Here is a 27,440-nt window from a genome sequence, read left to right as displayed (position 1 = left end):
GCCCCGGGGGCGGAGGGCCGCGGAAGCCTTTGCCTCCTCCCCCGGCCCCGGCGCACACGGGAGGAGCAGGCGGCAGCCGGAGGAGCGGCTCCGCGGCCCCAGCCCTGCCCCAGCCGCCGCCGCCGCCCGGAGATGCCGCCCGCCGCCCCGCGGCCGCCGCTGCCGCTGCTGCTGCCGCTCCTGCTGCTGGCGGCGGCGCGCCCCGCGGCCCCGCCGCACAGGTACCGCGCCTCCCTCCGCGCCCGCGCAGCGCACGGCTGCGTGTCCGTCCTCCCCGCCCCCCCCCCCCCCCCCCCGCAGGAGCGGTGCCCGCCGCGCGTCCGTGGGATGCGCGGACACCTCCACTGCCCCCGGGCAGCACCCGCGCGTGTTTTATTGCCCATTACTGCATCAAGGGAGGGCACGGACAGGGGCCTTTTCCACGGAAACAGGCCGCTGCGAGAGCAGCCCCATATGACATAATATGTAACATACTATCACGTAACCTTGTAATATGATATGATATAACGTAATATAATATAATGTAATATAATATCCCAATATCTGAAGCTCAGCAGGGCGTTCGCTCACCCTCGTGTCCTCAGCAGTGACGCTGTGGTTCTGCGCAGGGGGTTTTCCGGGCTCCTCGCGTGTCCCCCCGGCACGGCCCAGGGCAGCTGGAGCAGGGAGCGGACACCTCACCTGTTTAGCCCTGAACGTCCTCACAGCAGCAGAATCAGGACGTACGATTCATCACCAGACTAGAGCAGCAGGACTTGCGCGCATGGTGGATTGTGTTCCTGTGGTATAGAAAACTTCCAAAGTGACTTACTTGATTAAAATATCTACATTCAAAGCATTTCAGGGTGGAATAGAAAGGAATAAAAGTTATTTTTATTACTGTGCTGTTTTTAACTACTATTATATATGCTATAAAAAGTCATTACTAATGACTTTTTAATAATTATTTTTTCATTATAATAGCAATTTGCAATGATGTATCACACCACCACACCTTCCATCTTATGAAATAAAAAAGGAGGGAAGGATAACAGTCTGAGTAAACCCAGAATTAAGGCCCAAGTAGTTAATTTTCTCCACACCTAAGTTTGTGTGTTAAATTGCACATTCCATGTCAATAGTGAAATTAGGTAAGTAATGAAACATATGTTTAAAGTTAGCAATGTTTTTAAATATTTAAGCTGTGTTTTTAAGACAGTCTGTGCCTCTTTACTATTATACAAAGAATAAATGAAATACATTTAAAAATTAAGCACTATTTTTCCTATTATTCTCAGGCCTACATTTACATGTGGAGGAGTTGTATCTGGAGAGTCAGGGTTTATTGGGAGTGAAGGATTTCCTGGAGTCTACCCTCCAAACAGCAAATGTACTTGGAAAATCACAGTAAGAATTTTTAATATCACAAAATCAGTGCTGAAGACAATGAAGAGCTATTTGTTGTTAATGCCAGTGTTTTATATGGGATAACATATGTGCACTAATGAACTCGGTAACTCAGAGCAGCTCAATGATCTGGAGCTTTTTAGGGCTGCTGTAATGTGATAATAGTGGCTGAAATAGAACTGACCTTGTCTAATGTCAGAAGCAAATTTTCATTGACTTCCATAGATACACCTCTAATTGTTTTAAATTAACCCACTTGAAAGCAAACATCTACCCTTCCAGTCACTGCAGAAAGCAATAGTTAGTTAGATCAAGTAGATTAAAGTAAAGCTTTGAGGTGTAGATAATGAAAAGCAAAATTCGTGGGCAAGACGGCATAGAAAAAGTTTCAAACAAAACCAAAAACTTCAGACCGGTTTGCTTGTAGTGTGCTAGTAACAGTGTTCTGCCAGCCAGGACATCTGGAGTATGTCATACAGCAAGCTGACAAAGCAATAGCAAAGTGTTGTTACATTTATAAATGACCATGCGAAAGCATGTGGTACAATTGATATTTTGATGCTGAAATGAGACTGTAGGGCAGAGACATCATATTCGTGGACAGCAAATTCCATTAAACAACTAGGACTAAACACTCCAGTGCTGGATGTTTATCCACAGACTCAGAGAAAGGGATTTGAATGAATGATTACTTTTCCTCACGTTTGTACAAATTAAGCCCTCCAAAATTGCCCACCAAATTTCCTCTCCGTCTTTTAGGCACAGCTCACTAAGAACTCCTGTGACATTCAAGTCTAGAATACGGGCTTTACAGAAAAAAAGAAGTATAAGGAAGCATAAAAAAAATTAGTCTGTGTGTTGATGGGATCACTAAAGACAACTTCAGTTCAAAGACTGCATTACAGGCTAGGTGTTGGCAGCAGAATAGGATGTCACAGGATAATTGTCTCCTGCTACTATAGAGATGTTGACGCAAAGCAGGAGACATCGATCTGTTTACAGTGTTTGACTAAAACGGCTCTCGTACCAAACGAGTGATGTAATTTTAATCATTTGATCTGAAGGATACCAGTGAAGCTGCAACAGTTGCTTTCTGCACCTTTATGTTGCATTATTATTAGGGCCAAGTTAGAGGTTACCTTTAGTCTGTGACTGACTTTATCCAGAAGAGTATGATGTGAAATACAGTGTATGCTCATAAATAAACTTGCTTCCTGCTGTCAAGGGGCTGAGCTTACAGCAATTAGTGTGGCCCACCTTACAATCTGAAGAGCAGATGCAAATTGCATTTGGAATCATACACACACGCCTTAAATAAAAGAGAAAAAAAATCCAAAGTTAGTTTACCAATATAACTCAGTATTAGATCTTCAAAAGTTCAAAATTGAATCTGGAGGGAAATAAATTTTCATTATAACAGCATAAAGTTTTTACCATTAAAAAATCTGAATTACAAATGGAGGCAGCACTGAAGAAGCATTTACTGAAGCATCCCATGGATCTGCCCTTCATCATATATTGGGGGTAGAGGGAGAAGAGAACAATTGATTGTATTTAAAAAGTCCATACAGAGTGGTTTCATTGCACACTTAATGTGGCTGTTGCCAACAAGATGTGAGCGTCCAGGTTAGCCTGGACATTGTGAGAAGCGTTACCACAAAGCTGTAGCAGAGCTGTGTCTGCACGCGGGCTTTATTGACCATGGGAGGAACTCGATGGCTTCTGGCATTTCATGATCATCCTGACTCCCACTTTTCTGCGGTGCTGCCATTTACTCCTGCTCTTCGACTGCTGCATACCTATTCTCTGTAGTTCGCCCAAAGCCAGAGAAGGGCTGCACAACTGTAGTAGTCCAAGCTTTCTTGTGCCTCCACCTCATTTAACCCCTATTAGACAACATTGTTCACTAAGCCAAGTTGATTTTTTTTCCCCCATCAACTGTGTAGAAAGCCCTGTCTTTTGGATGCGCAGGAAGGATGTAGGGAAGGCAAGGACTACAAAACTTGCAAGACTAAGCCTGCACCCTCTTTAAAAAGAGGATGATTTACCAAACTGAGGGAAAGTGGTACACTCAAGAGTCTGGTTAGCCTGAATTTAAACAACAAAATCCTTTCACCAGATACTGCTGAGGCTCAGAATAGCTTGCAATAGCACCCAAATAAGAAAGCCAGTTACACTGCCAGGGAGAAATATGCTGTAGTTACTGCTAGGCTTCCGCATTTAGCATCTGATCTTAGAAGGTGACTAAGACTTTTTGCCCGTCCGTTTTAGCCAAGGGCTGTGAACACCTTCCTGAAAACACTGCCTAATGCAGGATCTGACAAGTCTGCAAGACTGGAAGAGACATTGATTCACTTTGTGTCTGGGTCACCAGAAGCATGAAGCTGTTGTTTTCTCAACTACAGGATCTCATAATCTATAGAAGAAATCCACAGAGAGGCAGAGTGACAGCTAATTCATTCTTTAGAAGAAAATAGGTTTAGAAAACGTTATGGGTAATACAGATAAAGCAATGTATCATTCAGGTATCAGCTGAAATCTTTCCAACTGGTTTGCTAAAGCTAGAAGAGTCTCTCTAACTCAATTATGGTTCTGTTATTTCAAGAGACTGGGACTTTTTCAGCTGGCTAAAGAAAACAGCTTCTCTACTCTAAGAGCTCTAAGAAGTGTTCAGCGCATGCTTGTGGTTATCTTACAACCTTGGCAGACTACCCAGCAGCTTTTAGCTGGCTTTGCTAAGAAGTCATTTGTACAGCTATTTCCTTTCCTATAGTAACGTATATAGCTTTACCTAAAATATGTCATATACATTTACTTTTAATACTCTGTAATCCTTCTTGGCCATCACCTCACATAAATGTGTCACATAGTCCAAGAATCTGGACTGCCGTCCTGTGTTTTTCTGGCAGACTATGTAGTTTCCATAAAACTTTAACAACTTTATGTGCAACAATAATACTGAAGACTGTCAGAGTTATGTAAGGTTATATTTTTATAGGTTCAGGAGCTGTGTTCCAGCAGGTTTGCTGACAATAAGCAAGGTTTGAAAAATTTACTTATCAGAGGAGTTGGGAATCTGCCCTGGGGGACTGAAATATTTTAAATCATTTTCTCTACGTTTTAAGCATTCATTTTCCCATATCATTGTGAAACTGCCCTTCCAGTAGAGAACAGATCTTTACGCATGGTTGTATTGCCAGAAAAGAAATAGCTGAACAGAATCTAGTGCCTTTGTCAGGGAGAGCAAGCTAATATGAATTTTTAAAATAATCGTTCCTTTGTGTAGATTATTTTCGAGACAAATAATCTAAACCAAGTAATTTTGAAAAAGTATGACAGTTTGGGAATCCTCCCCAGAAACTGAGAGAGGCACAATGATGAAGCAGTCTTTGTGTTCAGTCAGAACAACAGAAAAACAGCTTAACGACTTTAAGTGTAAGTGAACTTTGATTAACCTTATATGAAATACCTGCAATGAATCATAACCAAAAAAAAAATCTAGGAACCTTATTTTGTGGCGGGTTGTATATATAAAATAATCATGCCCTTTTGAAGAGGTTAATAATGTACATGGATGATTTTAGTGAATTATGCTCTAGAAAAACTCCCCCTAAAAATTCAGGGAGTGCTATTTTCCTTTAGCCTTCAATAGGAGTAAGGCATCCTTCACATGAGTTTAGTGTCATAATGTCTGATCCTAAAGAAGTTCATAGAGTTAAAATAAGAAGGGAAGCAGAGGGCAAGTATGGGTCAGCCACCCTCAGTGTGGCAAGGAGAGGCAGAAGCTAAAGTGCCTCTGTCGTTGAAAGATACCAGCTGGATGGATAAAACAGAAAAATAAGGCACACCCTGCAGGGGAAGCATCACATATTCTTCCTTTGACTCCTCCGTCTTTTTTTTTTTTTTTTTTCTTCTCCTTAAGAGCTGCAATTCCTTCCAATTCTTCCTCTGAGGTATCCCATCATCTTACTGCATCAGGCTCAGACGTGGCTCAAAGTAAACAATACTGAGTCATGCTGGCCTCTGCTTTCTCCCCTGTGTTTCTCATGGAGCAATATTTTACATGTCCTAGGATAAACATTGGCAGATTTTAGCACATCAGTTTTCAACATTTAAAAAAGGGAAATGGTAGAAATGAAAGAAAAGTATTGTTTTGCAAAGATGCCTGTATTTAGGGTGGGATTCCTTGGGAGTAGCTGCAAACTGGAGCGGCTGCTGCCAGAATGTGGAACCACCATCCTCTGTGCTCTTGAATGTCATCTGGTCAGACCACAAACTTTTAATTGATTTAACATGCTGGAACAAATTTGTTATTTTTGTGAATAATGACAAATATTATTTTAATAAGCAATGACATTATTTTATAAAGTAATGGCAGTAAGTAGTGACTGTGATTAAAGGCCCCAGTTCACACATTTCTGTAAACGATTTATCTCCCCAAATTCAGCTAAATGTGAGCAAGGATTATTCTGACAACTAAAATCTGGAGTAGGCTCCTTGTTAAACATTCATGACGACGTGGCTGAGTTTTTCCTACACATTTTCTTAAAAACTGTCATGAAACAAAACTTAGAAACTCAGTACATCTATGGGGAACAGTCTTGACCAAGATCGAGTAGACTGAACTAACAGAAGCTAGAGAGATTAAAAACTATAATGGAATATCATTAGATAATGTAGTGTAGTATAACATAGTCAGTGGTGCAGAGAGGAGAAGGAAGCATACAACACTGCACAGAATTACTTATACCATGAAACAGAAAACCCAAGACTTGAGTGGATGGTTGGCTGGCAGTTCGGAGTTTGGCTGCTTTGCCAGTGTCCTCTCCCTCTTGAGCGCGGGTCAGTCCCACGTCCTGGTTCCCTGCGCCCCACTTGGGGCAGCATGAGAGCGCAGAATACCTGGGGGTAGGACTGAGTGCCTTGAGGCTGGTGTGAGCAGAGCAGCACTGGTTCAATGTGCTCGTGGAACAAAGCTGTCAGTGAGCACCCATCAGCGTTACTGAGGGATAACCACTTGGCTAAATCTGAACGCATTTCTACAAGGACAGCCAAAAGACCTTTTCTTACCCCAGAATCAGCCACCTCTCACATTTCAACTTCCTTCTTCAAACTCTGGGAAGGAGTAGGTGTCTTCAAAGAAGCAATTCAAGCTGAGAAAGTAGGGAAAAATCTCATAAGCACTGACAAAACTATTTTATATGATAGAGCAACTTCTGCTCAACTTTCAGAAACAGTGGAAGGAAAAAGGGAAACTTCTTAAAGATAGGTAAGTTGTAGCAAAGCTGCAAGACACTGTAGCGGAAAATGTTGGACAATCTTAACTGTAGGCTCAATCTGTTTTAAAACATGATAACCTTTAAAGGTCACCTCATTTGGATCCTGTTGTACCAGTTATACAAACTTACGAATAATGAGTGTTCCACCCCAAAAGAGCATATGTTATTTTACATACATACTTCTGGAAAAAAGGCTGCTTTAATTTAACTGCCTAAATCTGATTTTATTTGACTAACTTTACAGCCAGCATTTTTTAACTGATTTGTCCAGTCACATAGAGTTTGTAGTATAACCATAAATAACATTCAGGTCTTCTGACAGGAATACCAAATTCCTTTGAGCTCTTTTTCAGTTAAAATGACCATGTCTTAATGCTTCTTAGTGATTCAGACCAGAAGACAAGTGAATGCAATAATAAGAGATTTAGTTATGAGAGCAGTGATTCAAGAAGTCTGCTTTCACAGAATATCTTACAATATGACCATGTGTCTATATTGGCCTTATGCTGACTAAATATACATGTGGGTTATTTTCTGATACCAGCTACAGGGCTTGCTCACTTCAGTAGCATGAGTTTTAAACCTAACATCTGGCTTAAAAGTTTTCCAAAATATAGTCATTGTGCTTTGGAATTTCTGGGTAAGATTAGATGAGTTTTGTGGTTTTGATGTAGTAGTAGTAGTAGCGATGTACGTCAGCACAGGGGAACTGAATGCATTTTTGAGAGAACTTTGAACTTAAAGGAAAATACGCTGAAACCAGTAACAGGAACTGCAGTGGGGCTGGTCAGCCAGTGTGTATGCGGGCCCTGGGCAGTTGAAAACAGCTTATGCAAAAGTCTGTCCTGCTGCAGGATCAGTATCAGCACTGGACATAAAGTAGTCGCATGAATGAGTAACCTTAACGTATCTACAGTGCATTTTTCAGTACATCTAGAGCTGCAGCCTGTATTAGTATCTTCTGTAGGTTAAGCGGTCACTTCCATCCATAGCACTTCCATCTATACCTGACAAGGCATTTTTAACTGTTGAAACTCACAAAATGAAAACACTGTTTGACAATTTCATATAGGAGCAGTTTAGTTGTAGTTTATCTCAAACTGGTGTTTTAAAATGAGTCACTGTTAAGGAAGGAAAAAAATCATGAACTCTTAAGTAAAGTGGCTTAAATATGAACTTACTGCAGATATATTAAGTGTGTGTTATATATTTAAGGCAGAAAATAATAGCAGTGTCTCAGTAAAATAGAACAGCTGCAATTATTTTAATAGGTAACCATTCTAACGTGCTATGAATTGAATGCAGATAATTACACTCTGCCTGTCTAGGGCCCCTCTATACTTTAAAATACTGTTTCCCTTCTTCCTGTCCTGTTACGTAGGATTGAGTGCTTTGTTAGAATAGTTTTCACTTCTCGGTATGCTGCTTATTCTCTTAAAAGCTTGCAACTCTATCCCAGGAAATGTTCTCCTCCTTGTAAACTATTATGCTCTCTTAATTTACTTCCTTCTCAGTACTCTTGCCTCTTTCGCAATGTCCACAGATGCACACATGTAAGATTTGCCCTGTCTTATGTTTCCTCAGATGTTTCAGAAAACAAAACTCTTTTCTGTATTGAGGACACCCACTAATGGTTCTTTTGAACTCTCCGTTTATAGTTTTACATATTCTTTCCAAATATAATTCTTTCACTGCAGCCTTCAAGCTAAATGTGCCCACTCCAATAACTAAATATTAGGGTTGTGCAGCATTAGCCATAAAGTTTCCAATTTTATTTATAAATCTAAGTCATGTGTCAGTAAATAAAAAAATCATTCGAACTATAAAACTTTATGACAGAAATCAGCAAGATAAGAGAGGCCATTTCATTTGCTCAAAATTGTAAATTGCTTGTTTCATATTTTTAAAAAAAAACCATATTAATCTCATCCTCCTCACCTTACTTGGTGACAGGGAGCTGCATGGCTGACTACATACTTTCAGCAGAAAATGAGAAACATGCCAAGCTGAACTGGGTGGTGATGGTATATAATCAACTATATGAGCCTGGCTAGACGGTACTGTGGATCAGGAAGAAGATAACGGCAACAGAGATGGCCAGAGCTTTGTTTTTATGATTGGTCCAATATGATTTTAAAAACCACTCTGCCTGGAGTATAGTTGACAAAAAACTTACCTGTTGAGAAGTGAGGGATATGAAAATACTCATGCAAATAGTGGGATCAGATAGATATGTGGTGTCAGTCACAATTCAAGATACATTTCTCCTCCCCTCCCTCTCTCTCTCTCTGCAGGTCCCAGAAGGAAAAGTGGTGGTTCTTTCTTTTAGATATTTAGACCTGGAAAGCGACAACTTGTGCCGATATGATTTTGTGGATATATACAATGGCCATGCCAATGGACAACGCATCGGCAGGTTCTGTGGTACTGTGAAACCAGGTGCCCTTGTATCCAACAGCAATAAAATGTTGGTGCAGATGACTTCAGATGCTAATACTGCTGGAAGTGGATTCATTGCAAAGTTTTCTGCAGCAGAACCACATGAAAGAGGTAATTAACAATTACATATGTGCTGAAGACAAATGTAACTGTACAACTCCATGGAGAGCCACGTTAATTCTTAAAAAGATGTGATGCCAGAGATATTAGGGATTGTGCTGTTCAACATATTCATTAATTATCTTGCTTAGCAAATAGCAAAGTATAACCGTTTAGCCATCGTAGCTAATCAAAGTAGTAAAAGAGGACGGCTAACTATTGTAAGAGGTGTGGAAGAACTGCACCTAGTAGCAATATGGTAATGGCTAGTCAATAAAATGGCAGATGAAATTCAATATAGATAAATGTTGCAAATAAGGGGAAAACACCCTAACTTTATGTACAGTACAACAGGCTCTGAATTGACTATTACTGCTTAGGAATGAGATCTTAGGTTTAAAATAGATAATTTATGAAAACAATAGTTCAGCATCAATCCAGTGCTCAGTAGGTATCAAAAAAGAAACAGAAACTTAACAATTTTTTGAAAAGGGAATAAAGACCAAACAACAACAACAACAAATTATGCCACTATAAATCCATAATGCATCTACATCTTGAATACTGTGTGCCATTCTGATGTTCCCATCTCAGAACAGGATGTAATAACTACCAGAAGCAATCAGAGACAACAACTATGACAGAATTAAGGAACATCTACACAAAGACCAGCTGCACAACATGGACCTCTTCATGCTGGAAAAGAGAAGGTCAAGGGGAGTGTAGGAGAGGGCTCTAAAGTCATGACCGGTACAGAGAAAGTGAACAGGGACCACAGTCACTGTCTCTTCTAATACAAAAACCAGATGAGCAAGTGGCTGCAAAGGAAAGGAGAGGGTGATTTTTCTCAGTGAGCTGTTAAGTGGTGGAGTGCTGTGCCAGGGGACATTGTGGATTGTCCATTTCTACACTGGTTTAAAAACAATTAGAAAAACATATGAAAGAAAAATTTGTTAGGTATTATTAAACATAAAGGCATTGCCTTGTGCTTGGGAAGACCATGAACTGCGAGAGGCTGGGAGGTTACAGGGAGGTGGTATTGCCCTGCCGAGTGACTCTTTTTCAAGGCTTTTGCTATTAGCATGATACCAGACTAGACAGGTTGTTGGGCAGACGCAGTGCAGGTGATGAGTAATTTATTAGCCCTTCCAGTTGTATCCCTGCATTGATAACTTCTTGAAAGATATATTAAATGACTGCGACGTGATAGAGTTAATATAATAAAGAGGGTTCATAATCATATTATAAATAAGGATTACATACCTGATGTAGCTTTGTAATTTGGGACTGGGAGGAGGAGATATGGAGGATAAAACCCCTCTCCGTCGTGGGCTCTTCACAGGCTGCAGTTTCTTCAGGAATGCCCGTCAGCCCTGGCACAGCTCCCTGACGTGCTGCGGGGATGGCTGCTCCAGCACCTGCGGCTCCTCCTCCTCCGACCCTGGTGTTTGCAGGAATGCTTCTCACTCGTTTTTTTTACCCGTCCCTTCGTCTACGTCTGGCATTTTCTGCCCTTTATTAAATATGTTTTCCCAGAGGTGCCACCAGCTGAGCTGAAGGGCTCAGCCATGTCCTGTGGTGGGCACATGGCAGAGGCGGCCGGAACCAGCCAGGACCGGCCGTCTCTCCCTCACCGAGGCCGCTGCAGTAAAACAAGTGCATTATGTGGGTTACCTGCATCCCTGTTGCACTCTGGTCAGCATGGTGCGCTGTACTTGCAGGGGATCAGTACTGTGGGGGACGACTGGAGAAGCCGTCGGGGTCCTTCCAAACGCCCAACTGGCCGGAGCGAGACTACCCAGCAGGAGTCACCTGCTCCTGGCACATTGTCGCCCCAAAGAACCAGGTAAGGCGCTGCCATCGCCCCGCTGGCGCGGCCCAGCTTCCATTACCTGCAAGGACTAATACCTCATCAACAGCCTGCTCACACAACATGCTGCCCCCATTGCACTGAAACAATAAAAATGTTACCTGGCTGAAAAGTAAAGTTGGGTATGTGCAAGGAGTGCAGGCGCACCTACGCTCCAGCGATACCTGCCTTCCTCTCATGTATTACCTGGCTCACTCCAGTAACTCCTGTGCTTTCTCAACATTGCATGTCCTCTTCTGTGCATTGATACATTCCCCTGGATTAAACTTTTTAAAGCACCTGTGACTGGTGAGGCTTTTAAAACAGATTTTTTTGAAGATGATTTTGTTAATTAACGAAACATCATGCAAATTAAGTTAGGGCAGGTGATCATCTCAGGACCATATATGATGACGACCAGTGCTAGGTTTAAGTCTAGCAACATCTGTAGCATTTTTGGTGTTGCTGCAGTTTGTTATTGAGGTACCCAGGCAGAGCTGATTGAATTTATTAAAAGCAGAAATTATTTTATTCTGCTTACAGTACAGGGAATATATTCGGATGTGGCCTGCACAGGGATTTTCAATGTACATTTCATAAAGTTTGTTTTATTTCATATTTTGAAGGCTCCATCTCATAACATGCTTGCTTAATTAGCCAGATGCCATCAGAGCATATGTTACCACTTCATTAAGACCTTAAGAGATGTGACAGCAGACCCAGAGGGCTCATTTGCCACCATTTGCCACACGTGGCAAACACAAGTGCGTTCCCTATGCTGTAGGGCTAATCTCAATCCTAGCTTCACATCTTCTGGTTGTTGCTGAGCCATCTGCTCTGTACCTTGGCAGGAAGTCTACAATGATTGAATGTTTTGGTCGCCAAGCATGTTTGGTAGGTTGCTTTTCTTAACCATGTCCAGCTTTTTAAATTCCTCTACGTGTAAAGACGACTTTCCTCTTAATCTTCTGCTTATGACTGTAATCCTCCAAACAAAAAAAGCTGCCCCAGATAAATATATTCTTCAGATCTTTCATATTTTTCCATTTACCAAGATATTTCCTCCCTTGAACTGAAGCAGTATGTCAGCTTAGTCTTTCCTGTACTCCTCTTTAATCCACATTCCTTGCTTGCTAGATACAGGTCATTTAACAATCCTATAGATAGGCAGTGATTTTTAAAACCTTATCTGTAAACTGCAGATTACGTTGGTTCTTTCCAAATATCTCTAGATAAGCCTAAAAACTTTTCCTAAGCTTGTAGAGAAGATTTAAGAAAGTATACAAGCATAAAAATAAGGGCATTATATCCTGTGCCTTTTGAAGATCCTGTGCCATAAATCTACAAGTTTCCAAATATATATTTTTCATACATTGCAATAGTGGCTGTTTGCATGCAAATGAGGCAGAATTTTGACAGTGACAAAAGCCATTTTTGAGAAAGCAGTGAATAAGCATCTCTCTTCAAGTGCATACAAAAAGCAGTTCACTCTTCCATTTGCCAAAGTTTAGGTGCCGTTGTCTCTACTTCCCTTTCACAAGCATGTGAGCAATAAAACAAGGCACTCTTTTGCTTCTAATACAAACCAATAATTACTTCATTTATTACAGAAGATGAAACAGCTTCTTGTGATGGTGAAGAGCTTCTATTTATCACGAAATACTTCTTTATTAGTGCAAAGGGCACTTATGAACAATAGTAAAGTAGATATTATAGCCTGCTGTTTTGCCTGCTATGGAAAAATCTGGCATTTCTGCTCCCAGTTGCATTACTTCTTTCTATACCATCTTTTTTGATCACAAGCGTATTAGTCAGATAGGTACTTCCATTTGAAGTGCATTTTCTCATCATGACAACAAGGTTTTTGAAACACGCCTGTTACTTATCTATCTCTGAAACCAAGTCCCCCTAGGTTACTCATACTTTATGGGAAACAAAATGATGCCTTACACATCTGAATAGTGCAAAAGCATATCCAGGCAAAACTAAGACATCAGGTGATAACAGGCTATCATTACTATGAATGTAGAACAAGATCATTTTTACTATGTCAGTAAATCAAATAAAGTGTATGCAATGTACAAATGACTCCATTTCCTTTGTACAGTTTTAAAAGATTTAGTATCATCTTTGTTTGAGACAGACCTTTAAAGAGAAATCCTGCGTATCTACAATCAACACAATTCAGTGTTGTCATTCAAGCCTCATTTGCTATTTATGGGAAGGTGATTTAAATACTGTTGTGCTTCATATAAAGAAGCAACCTAAATGCATATATTACCTGTTTCAATCATGCAGTTATGCTGTGTTTTCCTTCCTTGCTACACGCAACTGACAGAATCACACTGCAGGACTTCATTTCAGAGTAGTAAATTACATTTCTGTTTTCTTGTCCATTGTTTTTCTTTCTTAAGTAGAAAAGTCCATAAATACAACTCATATTGGAGATAATAGCATCAGTACTGGAAATACTAGAGTTACAGTAGTTCTCACTTATGACTTGTAAAACACCAACGTTTATGGAAATTGTGTATGGAAACACAGTTCCTTTAACTTCTTACTTTCTCTTGGGTTTAGTCTTACTATTTACTAATTTTCTTTCTATCAATATTCTTGTTTCTGACCTTTTTATTTCTGCATCAAGTAAACACAGCACTGGCAGCCACAGTGATTCAAACCCTGCTCTTAATGAAGTCAGTGAAATGGCTCTTACCAACTTTGCCCTTGCTTTTTCTTTAGCGTATCTTGAATGATACAATGACACTAAAAGGCCCTTTTCTGTGGTTAAAAGCAACGTTAACACCTAACACCTACTATCCTGTTTTCATTCACTCATAAAAATAACTTCATCAGAAGTTACTTGCATATATTTGAGAACAAAATGTTTTATAGAATATTAGAATCATATGTTGAACTATTTGTTGGAGAGAAGTCACGTGGATTAAAATACTTTACTCCACAATTAAGTGGATTAAGGACTTTTCCTTTATGGAAAGAAAAATCAATTAGTACCTCATCTGAAGAGGTCACTTACTATAAGAAGCACTAATAAATTCTGCATATCAGAACCTTAATGAGTTATTAACACTTTCCCTGCAGCTAATAGAGTTAAAGTTCGAGAAGTTTGATGTGGAGAGAGACAACTACTGCAGATATGACTATGTCGCAGTGTTTAATGGTGGGGAAATCAATGATGCTAAAAGAATTGGGAAGTACTGCGGAGACAGTCCACCAGCGTAAGTAACTTTCTTGAATTATGAACTTCACTACCACTATGTGTTATTTTGCTAACAGTTTTGTACCAGGCTTCTGAAAGATTTCTATTCTTTTTTAAATTAAATATGACAGTTTCTACCTCCAATTGGACTTCTAGGAGTTGCTTAGTATCTTGTCTCTCCCTAGGTTTTCCCTCTTCTCTCTCCCTCCATGACTAGCCCTGGCTCCAACCCATGTTCTGTCCTGTCTCTCAGGCCTTATTAGAGCGCTGTCTAATAACACCAATGCTAATGCTATTGATATTGGTATAATACCAATATTAATGGTAGCTGAACACTAACATCACTTAATATGTATGTTTTGATTATAGATACTTAAGTACAAGGACCCAGCTGAACTCTCTAGCCCCTTGGCTTGTTACTCACTTTATCTGCCTCATTTCCTCCTCAGCCACTTCTCTTCTGCTGGTTCCCTGGCTGCTCCTTGCATCGCTGCTCACCATCTCTTCCATCTGTGCCAAGGCACGTTCTCTCATGGCACAGACTGCTTTCCTGAACATGCTGGGTAGCACAGCAGGCTTTCACCAGCTTTGCTATCAAATTGCTGCCCCCAAACCCCCTCAACACCCTCCCCGCAACCCACAACTCACCTATCCCACAAAAAACCCATCCCCCCAAACCTTCCACCCCCCAAAACCACCCCCAACGCAGCCAACAGCACTGTATAATCAGGTCTAGCAATAGTGGATCATAATTATTCCCAAAAAAAGTGTAAAGTTTTTTGGGTGAGGCTAGTAATTTTTAGCTCTCCTTTCCCATTTTTCCTCTTCCATCAATCTTCTTAAAGCTGAGTAGCTTTAGAAGATGAAGAGGACGCATTTTGTTTCAAAAAATACAAGCTATGGAAAAAAACCCAAAAAACCCACGGAGGTGTGTGACTAGACTTACGTCTCCGAAGTGGCAGCTAGTTTGATTTCTAAGAGCAACTAACTGTGGTACAGGGGGAGGAGGTGCATGCCTCAGTCTTTCTAAGCATAACTTGCTAGACTGAGATGTACTGTGAGGTTTTTTCGTGGGTTTTTTTGGTTGGGTTTTTTAAGGTTATGTAGTACACCCTCAGGAGACAAGAGAGGAGGCATGCATTCTCTAGAACTCTTTTTAAAGAGTCTTTTTAAAGATTTTTCTTCTCCATGCAGCAGCTATGCAATAGCATAACAGTGCTAGAAATAGAGTAAGCTTAGGCCTACGGAAATTAGAAATTTGGCAGGAATTTAAATAAGGGTAGAGCTACACCTGAAATATATTAACTTCTGTTTCCTTCAGCCACCTTAGGCTTTTGGTCTTGAGTTACTTTTTTCTTTCTTTCATTTTTTTCAATTTGAACCTTTCTATGTAAAGACATTTCTTTTCAGGCTTACGTTCATTTCTTTTCATGCCTCCTTCTTGTATTGAAGTTAAAAAAGCTGCTCTATAAAAAGATACTGATAAAGAACAATCTCACCCATAAGACTCTCTGTTAAGTGTGAGGTAATTCAGGCCACTAAAATGATGCAAGCGGCTAAATTCTAGCTGTAGTTACATAATCACTTCCTTGTTTTCAGGACAAACTTCACTAGCAAAAGTAAACTATCTTTCTATATTGCCTCCAACCCAAAGGCTGTGAGATGGAGGGAGATTCTGCAAGGCAGAGTTAGTATTGAGTCCTCAAGGCAAGGAGGTGGGTTAGAAATCTTGGACATTTGCTTCCACCTCTTTCCCAAATGACATTCAGAATTTTCCCATTTTTGCCGTACGTATTCATAGCAAAGTGACTTCATACTTTATAGCTTAGAGCTTTACCCGGAAACTAAGATGAATTGTTGCCTTGCAGTGCTGTGGCACTTGGAGTGACTGCAGATGGACTGAATGGGTCTCCAAATGGGTGATATGTTTCTTTGACCTGTGTGCTGTAAGCATCTGTATGTATTAGATAACAAATCACCATCATCTGAAGCAAAAACACCCTCCCAAAAGGAATTCTATTGCAAACACTCCTCTTTCTCTAGACAGCATTAAAAAAGCAACCAGCAGATGACAGATGTTACATTGCTTAATACTTTATCACCAGGTAGACAGGTATTCCATTGATGAGCATAGCATGAGAACCTCCTTGTGACTTCGCAGATTCATCCCTTACAACTCAACTGTTACTGCAGAACAGTAAGGTATTTACCATCAAGCTACTGTAAAAAAACCCAAAAACTAACAGAATCTTGTATTAGAAACAGTTAACTAGTGATGTTGTGTACAAATACCTTCAGTTCCTGCCATAGGTGTTTTGTTGTGCACAAGCTGGATCCACAGCACTGGAGCAAATGGACTTGCTTCCTAGTTGAACAGAGTTTAAGCCAGAAGCATGATTAGAGTCTAGTTTGACTCACTCTATATGTAAGTTGTGACATTTCAGACCTTTTCCAACTGAGATAAGAACTGAACTCCACAAGATCTTGTCCTTCCCTTCGTTCTCAGAAGGCAGCAGTGACCAACACCCCTTACAGATGAGGCTGGTGGTGTCCAGTCCCTGGGACTTAGCTGCCTCTTTCCAGCTAAAACCTAGCCCAGCTGTGCAAGTACGTTTTGCACTGTCAGGATCTGGTCTTGGCTGACAGGGCAGTACAAAAGGAAGAAGTGCCAGTTAGCCCCTGAGAGGCAACCAGGAGTAGCTTCCTAAACCACCTCTCAACTGTGGCTCGGCATCTATCCCCACAGCATGTCAAAGCTGTAAATTGGTCTGCCAGACCCTAGTGGGCTTCAAAATACAGACATTTTAGTATGGATTTTGTGCAACAGGCAAATAAGGGCAGAATACTGGGCTCAGACCCAGGCCACATAGCTTAGAGATGAGATTTCCTGTTACAGAATGTTAGAAGTGTCCTGAAAGCCCATTTTAGGATAGCACTGCTTCCTAACCAGAGATCCAATATAGACCTTGAACACAGTCACTTTCCCTTGCAGAGTTGTATATAGGCAGCTTCTATATCCAGGAAAGGGGGAAAATATGGCCCTTGGGGATTTTCCACTAGCTCTGCAGAATTCTCATCATAATTTATCAGCTGGGTTCAGAAAAAACAGTAAGGACAAGACCACTGTTGTAAAAGAACCAGAAATCATGGTGTGTAAACTGAATTGTGAAGCAAGCCTTCTATAAAGAGTATTAGTTGCGTGTCTGAGACAGTAATTATGCAAGGTGGAACTCATTAACCAGCAGATACAGATAATGTAATGTGGCATTCTGTAACAGAAACAGTATACATCAGAAGTATGAGTAAAGTGGATACCTTGGACTCACCTGGTGGTTGCAGAGATGAATTCAGATCCAACTGCAGACCAGCCAGCATACAGTGTAACCATGTACCTGATTCCTAAGTACAATTACTATGATACATAAATGAATGGTATAGATAATAATCACAATTTATTAGGAGAAGTAATTACTCAAATAAACACCTGCCTCTCAGACAAAAAGCCTTTTTTAAAAAGACAGGATACACAGGTCAGATTTTTCAGGTTTGGTGTTGTAGTCCTGGTGTTCAGGAAGCAGAACAAAGCTCTCAGGCAGCTGATAATCAGTGCCCTCCTACGTCCACAGCCTGTGTCAATACTGCAGCAATAAAAGCGTAATCTAGGCAACTACCGCGGCATCTGTAAATCCACAGAATTCCAGATAACCAGGCACTTACTTTTGGTTATGTCAGATTCAGCCATCGGAGTAAAGTGATTTCTGAAACACCTGCCAAAAAACTGGGAGATCATCACAAGTTTTTACTTCAAAGGCCTGATTAAGTGTTTTGAAGAACTCCTGCTCATGAACTCTGTCAGACTTGCTGGAAAGAAACAACACAGTCATTTTAATAAAACTACATCTTAAAACCACTTTCTATTTTCGTCTCTCCTCACCAAGATTCTTTTGCCCCTATATTTATTTTTCTTCCTCTTTCCAAAAACTGTGTTTTTGCTTGAAAAATTTGTGTTACTAATTATTAATGAATATTAAGACAAGGTCTGTGGAAAGCTCAAAAGAATGAGAGAAGTGCTGCTTTGGCTAGACTTGCATTCCATACAATTTTCTCTAACACTACTCTTGAATGAAGTCTCATCGCACTACATCCACATCCAGAGGCAGTTAGTGTCACAGAAGGTACTATGCAGTTTATGAACTGAAAACAAATACACTGAACAGTGCTTGTTCATGACATTTCAAACCCTAAGAAAATAACTCCATTAGCTCTTCAAGGCCTTGGTAATGAATATCCCATCATTGACAAAAACTAAGCCCACAGAAATAATAACCCAAAACATTTTATTTTTAGTGTTTTTGTCAAAGAATTACAGAATCCAACATTGAATTCATTTTCTTAAGGCCTTCCAAATGCGTAATATGTTTTTCATTAAACAAATCTAAAAAACCCCATTTACTTAACTCTGCTACATACTGAGGATTTCTTCAATATATTTTCCCACAGTGTTCATCTAGCCCCTTCCATTGCATGGAAGCGAAGTCTGCAATGAAGTCACACAGAAGAATTTAAAGACACTCATACTGACATAATCTTCAGGAATCAGAGGTTTAGATGATTCATCAGAATGAGTTTCACACTCAAAACACCAGTGTCTGACATACCAGCAAAGAAACATGTATTTCAGTATTAGTCTGGGGGCAGATACTGCATTCAGACCAATAATTAAAGTGAAGCTTTCTCTTCTTTTTTTTGTAAGAAGAATGCTATTAATGCTTTTTGGCTTTGACATTCAAAACAATAGAAATATTTTATTTTGTTTTTCTATTTCAGGCCTATTCTGTCTGAGAGAAATGAGTTGCTTATTCAGTTTTTGTCGGATTTAAGCTTAACAGCTGATGGTTTTATTGGCCATTATAAATTTAGACCAAAAAAGTTACCCACAACTACAGTTCCACCTACTACCACAACAGTCCCTGCTACCTCAAGTAAGTTTTACTGCCTTTATTTTATTTCTTAGAAAAATAAATTATTCCAGGACAAGGAGAGGGTTATGGAAAAATGTAATAGAAAGTATATTAAAAGCTACAGTTTTATGGTTTGTTAGTATTTCAAATGTTGTGGGAATGAATTAAAATTAATATACTCAAGGGAGAATCTACTTAACATTATTAAAAGGAAATCTATCCAGGCGAGAGTTCAGTGTAACAGTAACTCACTCCAGCTGAGAGAATTTTCCTGTCTCTTCTCAATTTTTGACAGTTAACTAGCAAATTCTATAGAAGAATGGATGAGCAAAATTATTTCGTATAAGAAGTTCTAAATATTTCAGGAAATAGTTTTATTTAAAAGAACTCTTTCTTCTATACAAGTTCATATGTAAAAATCTGACCATATTTTTCTTCATATAGTTATTAAAATCAAGCAAAATTGGTATGGAAGCCACCTGAGCCCTCTTCAGATTCTGTTGACATCCTGTCAATATGACACTCTCCTAGAATTATTTTTATTTAAAAAAATTCAGGGATTGGAACTTATAAAGAAATGTGTCACACTAAAAATAAGTTTCCTTTTATATTTAAGACTAGACAGCATATATGAAAGATCAGAGGAGGATTTCTCTGAAGGTATTGCCAAAACTACCTCATTACTGAGATACTGAAGAGATAAATTCTTACAATTTCTAGAACCTGAATGTGAGGGGTTTAAGATACAGTTATAGCAGAAAACCAAATTATTTATGATGTTTTTGCAACACATAACCTGATTTGTACTTAAAACGCATCAAAAGTCAGGACAGCAATGGCCTGTCAGCAGGAAACCAAGAAGCTGTGGTGCTTAAATACTGATAATGAAAGGTATTTAAAACAGATAAAAATAAACATTATAAAAATGAAATCATAATGACCTGTAAATCATTCTGATGTGACTCCTACTCTAATAATAAATAATTCAGCTTTTCTTCACTATAAAGCACTTCTTAACGAAGTTGTTAGTTCAAACACTTGGTCTCGACTAATCCAGGCTGTCACATATCTCATGCTACATTTGTGTTCAGTGTTTTGCCATTGAGTTTTGCTCTGTGAGCTGTCTGTGTGTGCACATGCAAAAGAGGTGTACTTTACTAATTAATTCCAAATCAATTTTTATGACAACATCAGTGTTAGAAAACAAAAACAATGCAAAATCACCTGAGAGAGGACAACAGAGAGAAGGTGTTCAAAAGGACTTGTCAGGCAGACAGAAATAAGAGGTCCTTTCAATGTCTGATCAGTTATGCATGGTGTAGGCATTTCTGATCTTAAAAACAAACCAAAGCACACCAAACCTCTACAGTTTAGTTAAATTTCTGATCACTCATTTGCATTCAGAAGTGTCCAGTTCAAATAGACTTAGCTTATTATCTTGCAAATCAGACCTGTTCAAACTTGCACAGAACTCCAGGCATTAATAAAATATTTGACTTTAGCAGGCACTTTCAAGAATTACCTCAGTCTCTATGTTACATAAAAATATTAGTACTTGAAGAAATAAATAAATGCTATATAATACATTAATAAAAGTAATGAAGATTAATCCAATACATATGGTTAAGTAATTGATTTTCTTATTTCATTGGATCAAGTCATGCATTTGTCTGTTAATATGGCTCATGTAAAATGGTAGGCAACTAAACTTTTAATTCAGTTCTTCTCCAATTCATATTTTGCTAAAATACCTTAATCGTCTGTACAAACAATAGGCAGCCTCTACTGACAAATCATGGCAAAGTTAGTCACCAACCAAAATTTACTAAACTCAAAAGTAAAACTTGAAGCGCTAGCACAAAAAAAAAAAAAAACCCTGAGAGGACCAAACAAGAATATTTTGTAACGCATAATCCCAGTTTGAAATTTAGAAAAATCAGAGCACCTCAAAAAATTTTTGGCAGCTACCATACTGGCATGCACCTGTGACTCATTTACGTGCTATATTTCTTATCTTCCTACTACAGACACTGAATTGAAAGACTCAAGGAACATTAAATTCTTCGTTTTTGTTGTGCTGCATGTAGCATTGAGATAGGAGGTACTTGCCTGACCTAGGAACTGACAGTGTGAGACAGGAACACTAATTAAATGGCACGGCACCCTGCAAGCGCTAACTGTAATTTGAAACAATAATTTGAAAAATTATCATTTAGTTTAAAGTTCTAGGAGTTGAATATAGTGTATTATTTCTACATTGTATTCTACACAGAAGTCACTTTATAAAAAGCAACTCAGCATATAATTACAAATATTTTTAGAAACACACACTGGTAGGAAATAACTAAGCAGACACATCAAGGCAGCGGAAGTGATGGCAGTGGGAGTTTCACTCCCATGACCATGGGATCATGACTGTAGGACTGAGGCTACATCACGTAGAATATGACTAGATATGCCTCCATAGACATAGTAACTTGCTCTTGAGAACACTTTTCCTTGTGGGAGGCATTTAACTTTCTAAAGAGTCTCACTGAATACCAATCATGTGAAGACTGAAAAAAAAAAAAAAACCCAAACAACCCGAAATCAATGAAAAATATGGGGTCCAATTTTTAAACTTTGGATTTGAAAAGGCAAAACAATGAGTATGCAGATCTTCTAACAGTCATGTGCACAACACCGAAGACAAAGTAATTTTAATGCCATTCAGTTGAATCTCAGAAACTTGGAAAATTATAAAAAGAATCAATTCATTCAATTAAAAAGAAGTGCAAGTCTAAATTACTGATTGGAAAATTAGTTAGAAGTTCTTTTTCAGAAAGTATAGGCTGAATAAAACTTCTGCAAAATGCTCCATTCTAAAGAAAGTAAAAAAACTGAAAGATATTCTTCATAACCCTAATTTCCAAGAAAAACTAAATTAGTTATGTAGGGGTTTGGGTTTTTTTAATCTGTCTGCCTCAGCTCCATGTTTCCAGTAATTATGATGTCATTGACCAATTCCAAACAAATCTGAAGAGGACATACAAGCCTTAAAAATACTGCATCCCGCCACGTTATGTAGAAAGGGTTAGCTGAGTAAAGTACAGAGACTATTAACATCCACCCAAGGAGGAAAAAAAATACAAAGTGTATTCACTTGTTTATAAACAAAGCATTCCATTTCAGAAAGGAAATGTCAATCCCTAATATTAAATAGATACTTCAAACATTATGTTGTGTTTCAAAATGTCATCAGTAAAAAATATACAGTATTACATGTCACAAAGCTATGTGAAAAATTTAGAAAAAAAAGTCAGGAATTTGAACTCTGATCTCTTCTATCACAGTACAGTAATTTCAGATAAAAGGCCACCCCCTCCCTCTGAAGTGTTACCGTAATGCTATGATACTTTACGGGTACTACTAGGGCTATATGGCAACTGGCAACAACACTAAATAAGTTAAATATTTAAGATCACACTGCAATCAAATGTAAATTTTCTGTAACATCCCATTCTACAAGGTCACTAGAACAGACATGTAGCTGAGACACATGTGAAAAGATGATGACTGGAGGTCATGGCAGAGAAAAGGAATATTGTTATTGTGGTGTTCATCCCTTGCAATACCAGATCTAGTTAATATGTACATCAGGATTATTCATCTTTCTTCTTTTTTTTAAACATACTGCTTTGCATTTGTATCAAATACCTCATTTAAATTTCAATTTACTTTTTGCTCTTCAAAAAGTTGTGAAACCTACAGTTGCCCTGTGCCAGCAAAAGTGTAAGAGGAGCGGGACTCTCGAAAGCAATTATTGTTCAAGCAACTTCGGTAAGGAAGCAAAGTTTGTTTCTTTTTAATTATTCACTTGGCACTATGTTTTTAGACTCATAGGAATTTTACCAGGTGCAATTATGAGTTATCATTAATATATAGGCTATATTTTTACACCATCTTATGTGTGTATCTGACATTAGTATCTGTGTTTCACTCAATACATTCTTGGAGATATTCTGAAATAGACACTGCACATATGTCTGAAACAAACATTACTTTCTCAATCTGAAAAGCAAGTGACAACGTAAGACAGCCTCCTACAGGAAAGTATTGATTCAATTACTGTAGTGTCATCTCATTTGTCTGTACCCAGCCAATACACATTTTATGCTGTACCTGCTGACTATTCCACAATTCAGTTTACAGACTTCCAAAATATTTTTAAAAGAAATTAGAAGGCATGGAAGCTTACAAGCAGTGCCTTCCATACACAGACACAAATCACTCAGGAAAAATGGTGTCTGCTGTATATTTGGATGGCATTGTCACTGCTGATTTATTCAGTTATGTCTCAGAGTATTTTCCCATATTAATACTGGAAGCTTTTTTAATCCCCTATAACATGCCTAAAAATTTGATGGGACAACTTCCCCCCCCTCGCTTTTTGTTTGTTTGTTTTAGTCTCTCTCTGTCTAACTTCATAGCTAAGCCCATGAGATTTGAGAAAATCTGCTGCTTCAGGAATGTCAGGGCAGCTTTGCATCATTTTGCTAGAAAAACAGTTGAGGGCTGTGGCTGTACCCTAAAGCAGAATGGAGTCACTGCAGCATGACCCCTAACCCCTCTCGACCACCAGCCTGTTTTAATTTGCAACCAGTATAGGCTGGCCCAAGACCAAAAGAAGCAGGTAGGGGGGGAGGGGGAAAAAAAAACCCACCTCTCCTCTTACTGACCACACCTCAGCTCTTGTGGTTGATGGTAAATGACACTATATAAAACTTGTTCTTTTTCCTCTAGCATCACGGTAATAAATCACATTCTCCTCTCTCACCTTTTGTTAAATACTTGAAATTTTTCAGTCTTTTCCATGGCAGGAGTAAGAGTAAAAATATTTTGTATGCTACTGTGAATGCAAGCGTATCCTAAGATAAGAACAGAAAGTGTGCCGTTTGTAGAATATGATTTATTCTAAGTTTATTTGCTGACTTTATGAATTTAGAAAATAAGAACTATTCTTCTTTCATCATGCATTTCATTTTTATTGTTTCTAGAAATATAACTGCAATACCCAGCATTTTAACATCCACAGTTCTCTTTTAATTGAACTTGAACATTCCTATTTAATTAAAAGCTCTGGATTATTCAAGATAATGTGCAAATTTACAAACGCCTAACCCAAAATGTGGATTATGCAGATTTGTAAAATAAATCCAGCTGCACGTACTTGATAACTGAAGATCTAATTGATCCTAGGATAGAATAGCTTATCTACAAAAGGTGATCTGAGAAGAAAAAGAATTGTTAATACCATTTACCATTCTCTTTTTATAAATAAAGATGGCCTACAAGTTTATCTAGTCATCCTCGGAAAAAAAAATGATATCTTTATTTTCATACTGAGAGGTCTTTGGGAGATATGATGGTAGTACAGATATAATCTGTAGTCTAAATTTAGCTGAAATCGGCAAATTTGTATCAGTATCAGGCCTCAGACAGACCAAAATGTAGCTCCTAGGGCATTAACTATTCCCTGCTACTCATTTGAGAGTGTTAGAGAGCTGGGAATTCAGCTTTTGGCTAGAATGTTTTCAATTCAACTTCTCCACTGTTTTAAAATTAGTCGTTAAAAGTAGTATCAAATTGTACTGTTTAATTGAAATTATCAAAACCTAGAACTGGGCTTGCAAGAGACTGGTACATTCTAGAACAGTTTTATATTTGGTGCCACCAAAATTTGTCAGTAGTGAGTTATCTATTACAGGTGATACTCATATTTTTAGTAACTGTTTCCAGTATTGTTTGTTTCCTTATTATGGACTAATACACTTATTCAGTTTTTATGATGCCTCAAAATTTATGTCTAAAAAATAATAAAAATGTATCAAATGTATCAAATATCTTTTCTTCTAGTAATAACTGGAACTGTAATCACAGCAATAACACAGGCTGGCAGTCTGCATGCAACAATATCAATCATTAATGTATATAAGGAGGGAAATTTAGCAATTCAACAAGCCGGCAAGAGTATGAGTGCCAAGATTACTGTTGTGTGTAAGCAGTGTCCTCTCATCAGAAGAGGTAAGTACACAAAAATAACTGCTTTGTGTGTTTATAAAAGACAACAGTTTTGAAAACTGCTATTTGAAATATGACCACAAAAATCAGTAAAATTACAGTAATTGTTTCTATAATCAGCAACTTATAATCAATTTAAGATAAAAATAACTAGTTATCCAGGTTTATATTGCATTTTTCAGTTTTAGTCAAAGGATTAGACTCACTTAGATCAAAAGAGTTTGAATTTTTTTATTTTTTTTTAAAACCCATGTGATATAAAGTCAAGTCTGATTTGGTTCTCTCAAATGAAGCTCAGTTTGATTTTTTTTTTTTTTTTAACGTGTATGTATTTTGGAGCTAGTTTTCATACACAGTTATTTAGAAGGGAAAAACAACAGCATGCTAAGCCCAGAAGAGCAGTGTGTCACAGCAAATGACAAAAATCAACACGATTCCCTGTTGCTTCTCTCCTGTATATATTTACCTCTTTCCTGTAGAAATACTAGTAGCATTAAGCCCACTGTCTATCTGCCAACAGCCAGTATTTCTATAGCTAAAGGGCTACCTATGTGGTGTTACAGGAAATACTGAGACTATTTTTCATTGAAGTAACTAAGTAAAAAATAAAACAGTTTTCAGCTCTGCCTCCTGAGTAAACAGGTAGAACAGGAGAACACAAATGGAACCATAGCAGGAAACAGTCAAAATCATTTAATAAGCATCAAAAACCCCCTGATAACATTCAGGATACTACTGGCATTTAAGCATATTAATTCAAAGTGGGCAGTACCAAACTGAAAAATCCTTGTCAGAAACTAGCTTTTACTTTTACCTTTAGTTCTCTGGAAACTAGACATCTGTCTGGGAGACATAATAATATCCTTGGTGGAACAAATTGTCTCCTTTTAGGCAGACCGCTGGCTCCAAACCACACACTTCTGTTTCTCGTTCTAAATCTCCATGAATTATTTAATAGCCATTACTTAATATCTAAACTTTTCTGCTTATACCCGCTATAATACCACTCCTTCCAGCCTAAGGCCTTGCAAACCCCTAACCCTTCTAAGCCATAAAAATATGCAAATCCATCTGATTTCTCCAAAGCCAGGGCTTATCACACATTAAGTCCACCTTGCTTGCCTGACTGCCTCTCTATATATCTAGAAAATGTTTATGTCTTTGAGGGAGGAAAAGGGAATGAAAAGACTTAAGTGCATTATCCTACAAGCTGAGCAAATGAGAAAATATTCAAAATGAATGAGACACATTCCACTTTGAGTGTTAGTAGCTAAGTTATCCAGTGTTTATACTGCATTTCTAATGTCTTTCAGACTCATTTGACAGTCTACATTTAATGAGTATCTCCTATATATTTAATTATGTAGTAGATACTTAGCTATATATCTACTCGATTTTTACATAACTGTACTTTATTGCATAACAAGCATGGCAAAGATGGGTAAGGAAGTATATGCTTTTAGGTAGGACAGAAAAAATGTTAGAAGGCATTGGTAACAGAGTGCAAACGAATAGATACCACAGATAAAGAACTATACTTACCAAATCACGTCCCAGATTCCTGTCTTGTAATCTCATGCTCTCCTTTGTAGGTTTAAACTACATCATCATGGGCCAGGTAGAAGACGACGGTAGAGGCAAAGTCTTTCCCAACAGCTTTGTCATGAGTTTTAAGACCAAGAACTCAAAGATCCTAAATGCCTTGAAAAACAAAACATGTTAAAGCTAAACTCTACAGCTGCATTCTATCATCTCTCTTGAAAAATAATTTTCACTTAGTGTAAGTCATGAAAATACAACTGACTGTCAACACTAAGACCATGCTCACCCTTTGTTCCCTCCTATCCACCTAAGCGCACCCTGGCACAAAGTGGTATCCATTACATGTACAAGATGAGAACAGATCCTCCAAAGTCTTAAAGCCAAAGATTTGCAGCACAGCCATCTGATCTCAAACATACCAAATTCCAATTACTTGGAAGCTGTTAATTTATAATTGTCCAATTTTTTAAGGAGTTGTGTATGTAAAATAAGAATTCTAAGTGCAATATTTATAGTAACTCATTTTAACTTAGCTTTTTCTCTAAAGTTGTTTTATTACATGGATTTCTGCATTATTATCTGTGCTTAATAAAATATTTTAAGATTAA

The 27,440-nt window shown here is 38.5% G+C and overlaps 1 protein-coding gene across 1 annotated transcript; it reads left to right on the top strand.

The window, feature by feature from the left end:
* The first annotated feature begins 132 nt into the window (after positions 1–132).
* PCOLCE2 (procollagen C-endopeptidase enhancer 2) lies at positions 133–27,440 on the top strand. Its single transcript, XM_050902556.1, has 9 exons — positions 133–221; positions 1,278–1,386; positions 8,960–9,215; positions 10,925–11,049; positions 14,152–14,288; positions 19,097–19,251; positions 22,966–23,049; positions 25,126–25,293; positions 26,883–27,440. Exons 1-9 carry the CDS (start codon positions 133–135, stop codon positions 27,011–27,013), a joined length of 1,254 nt encoding a protein of 417 aa, XP_050758513.1. The 3' UTR covers positions 27,014–27,440.

Source organism: Gymnogyps californianus, chromosome 10 (genome assembly GCF_018139145.2).
Source record: "Gymnogyps californianus isolate 813 chromosome 10, ASM1813914v2, whole genome shotgun sequence".
Classification (NCBI taxonomy): Eukaryota; Metazoa; Chordata; class Aves; order Accipitriformes; family Cathartidae; genus Gymnogyps; species Gymnogyps californianus.
This window is presented reverse-complemented; position numbering and strand designations above follow the sequence as displayed.

Excerpts from the sequence above, each read along its gene's own strand:
- PCOLCE2 (XM_050902556.1), top strand. The coding sequence starts at position 133 with ATGCCGCCCGCCGCCCCGCGGCCGCCGCTGCCGCTGCTGCTGCCGCTC. Across the intron at positions 1,387-8,959 it reads AATGTACTTGGAAAATCACA|GTCCCAGAAGGAAAAGTGGT; the intron begins GTAAGAATTTTT and ends CTCTCTCTGCAG. Across the intron at positions 19,252-22,965 it reads AACAGTCCCTGCTACCTCAA|TTGTGAAACCTACAGTTGCC; the intron begins GTAAGTTTTACT and ends CTCTTCAAAAAG.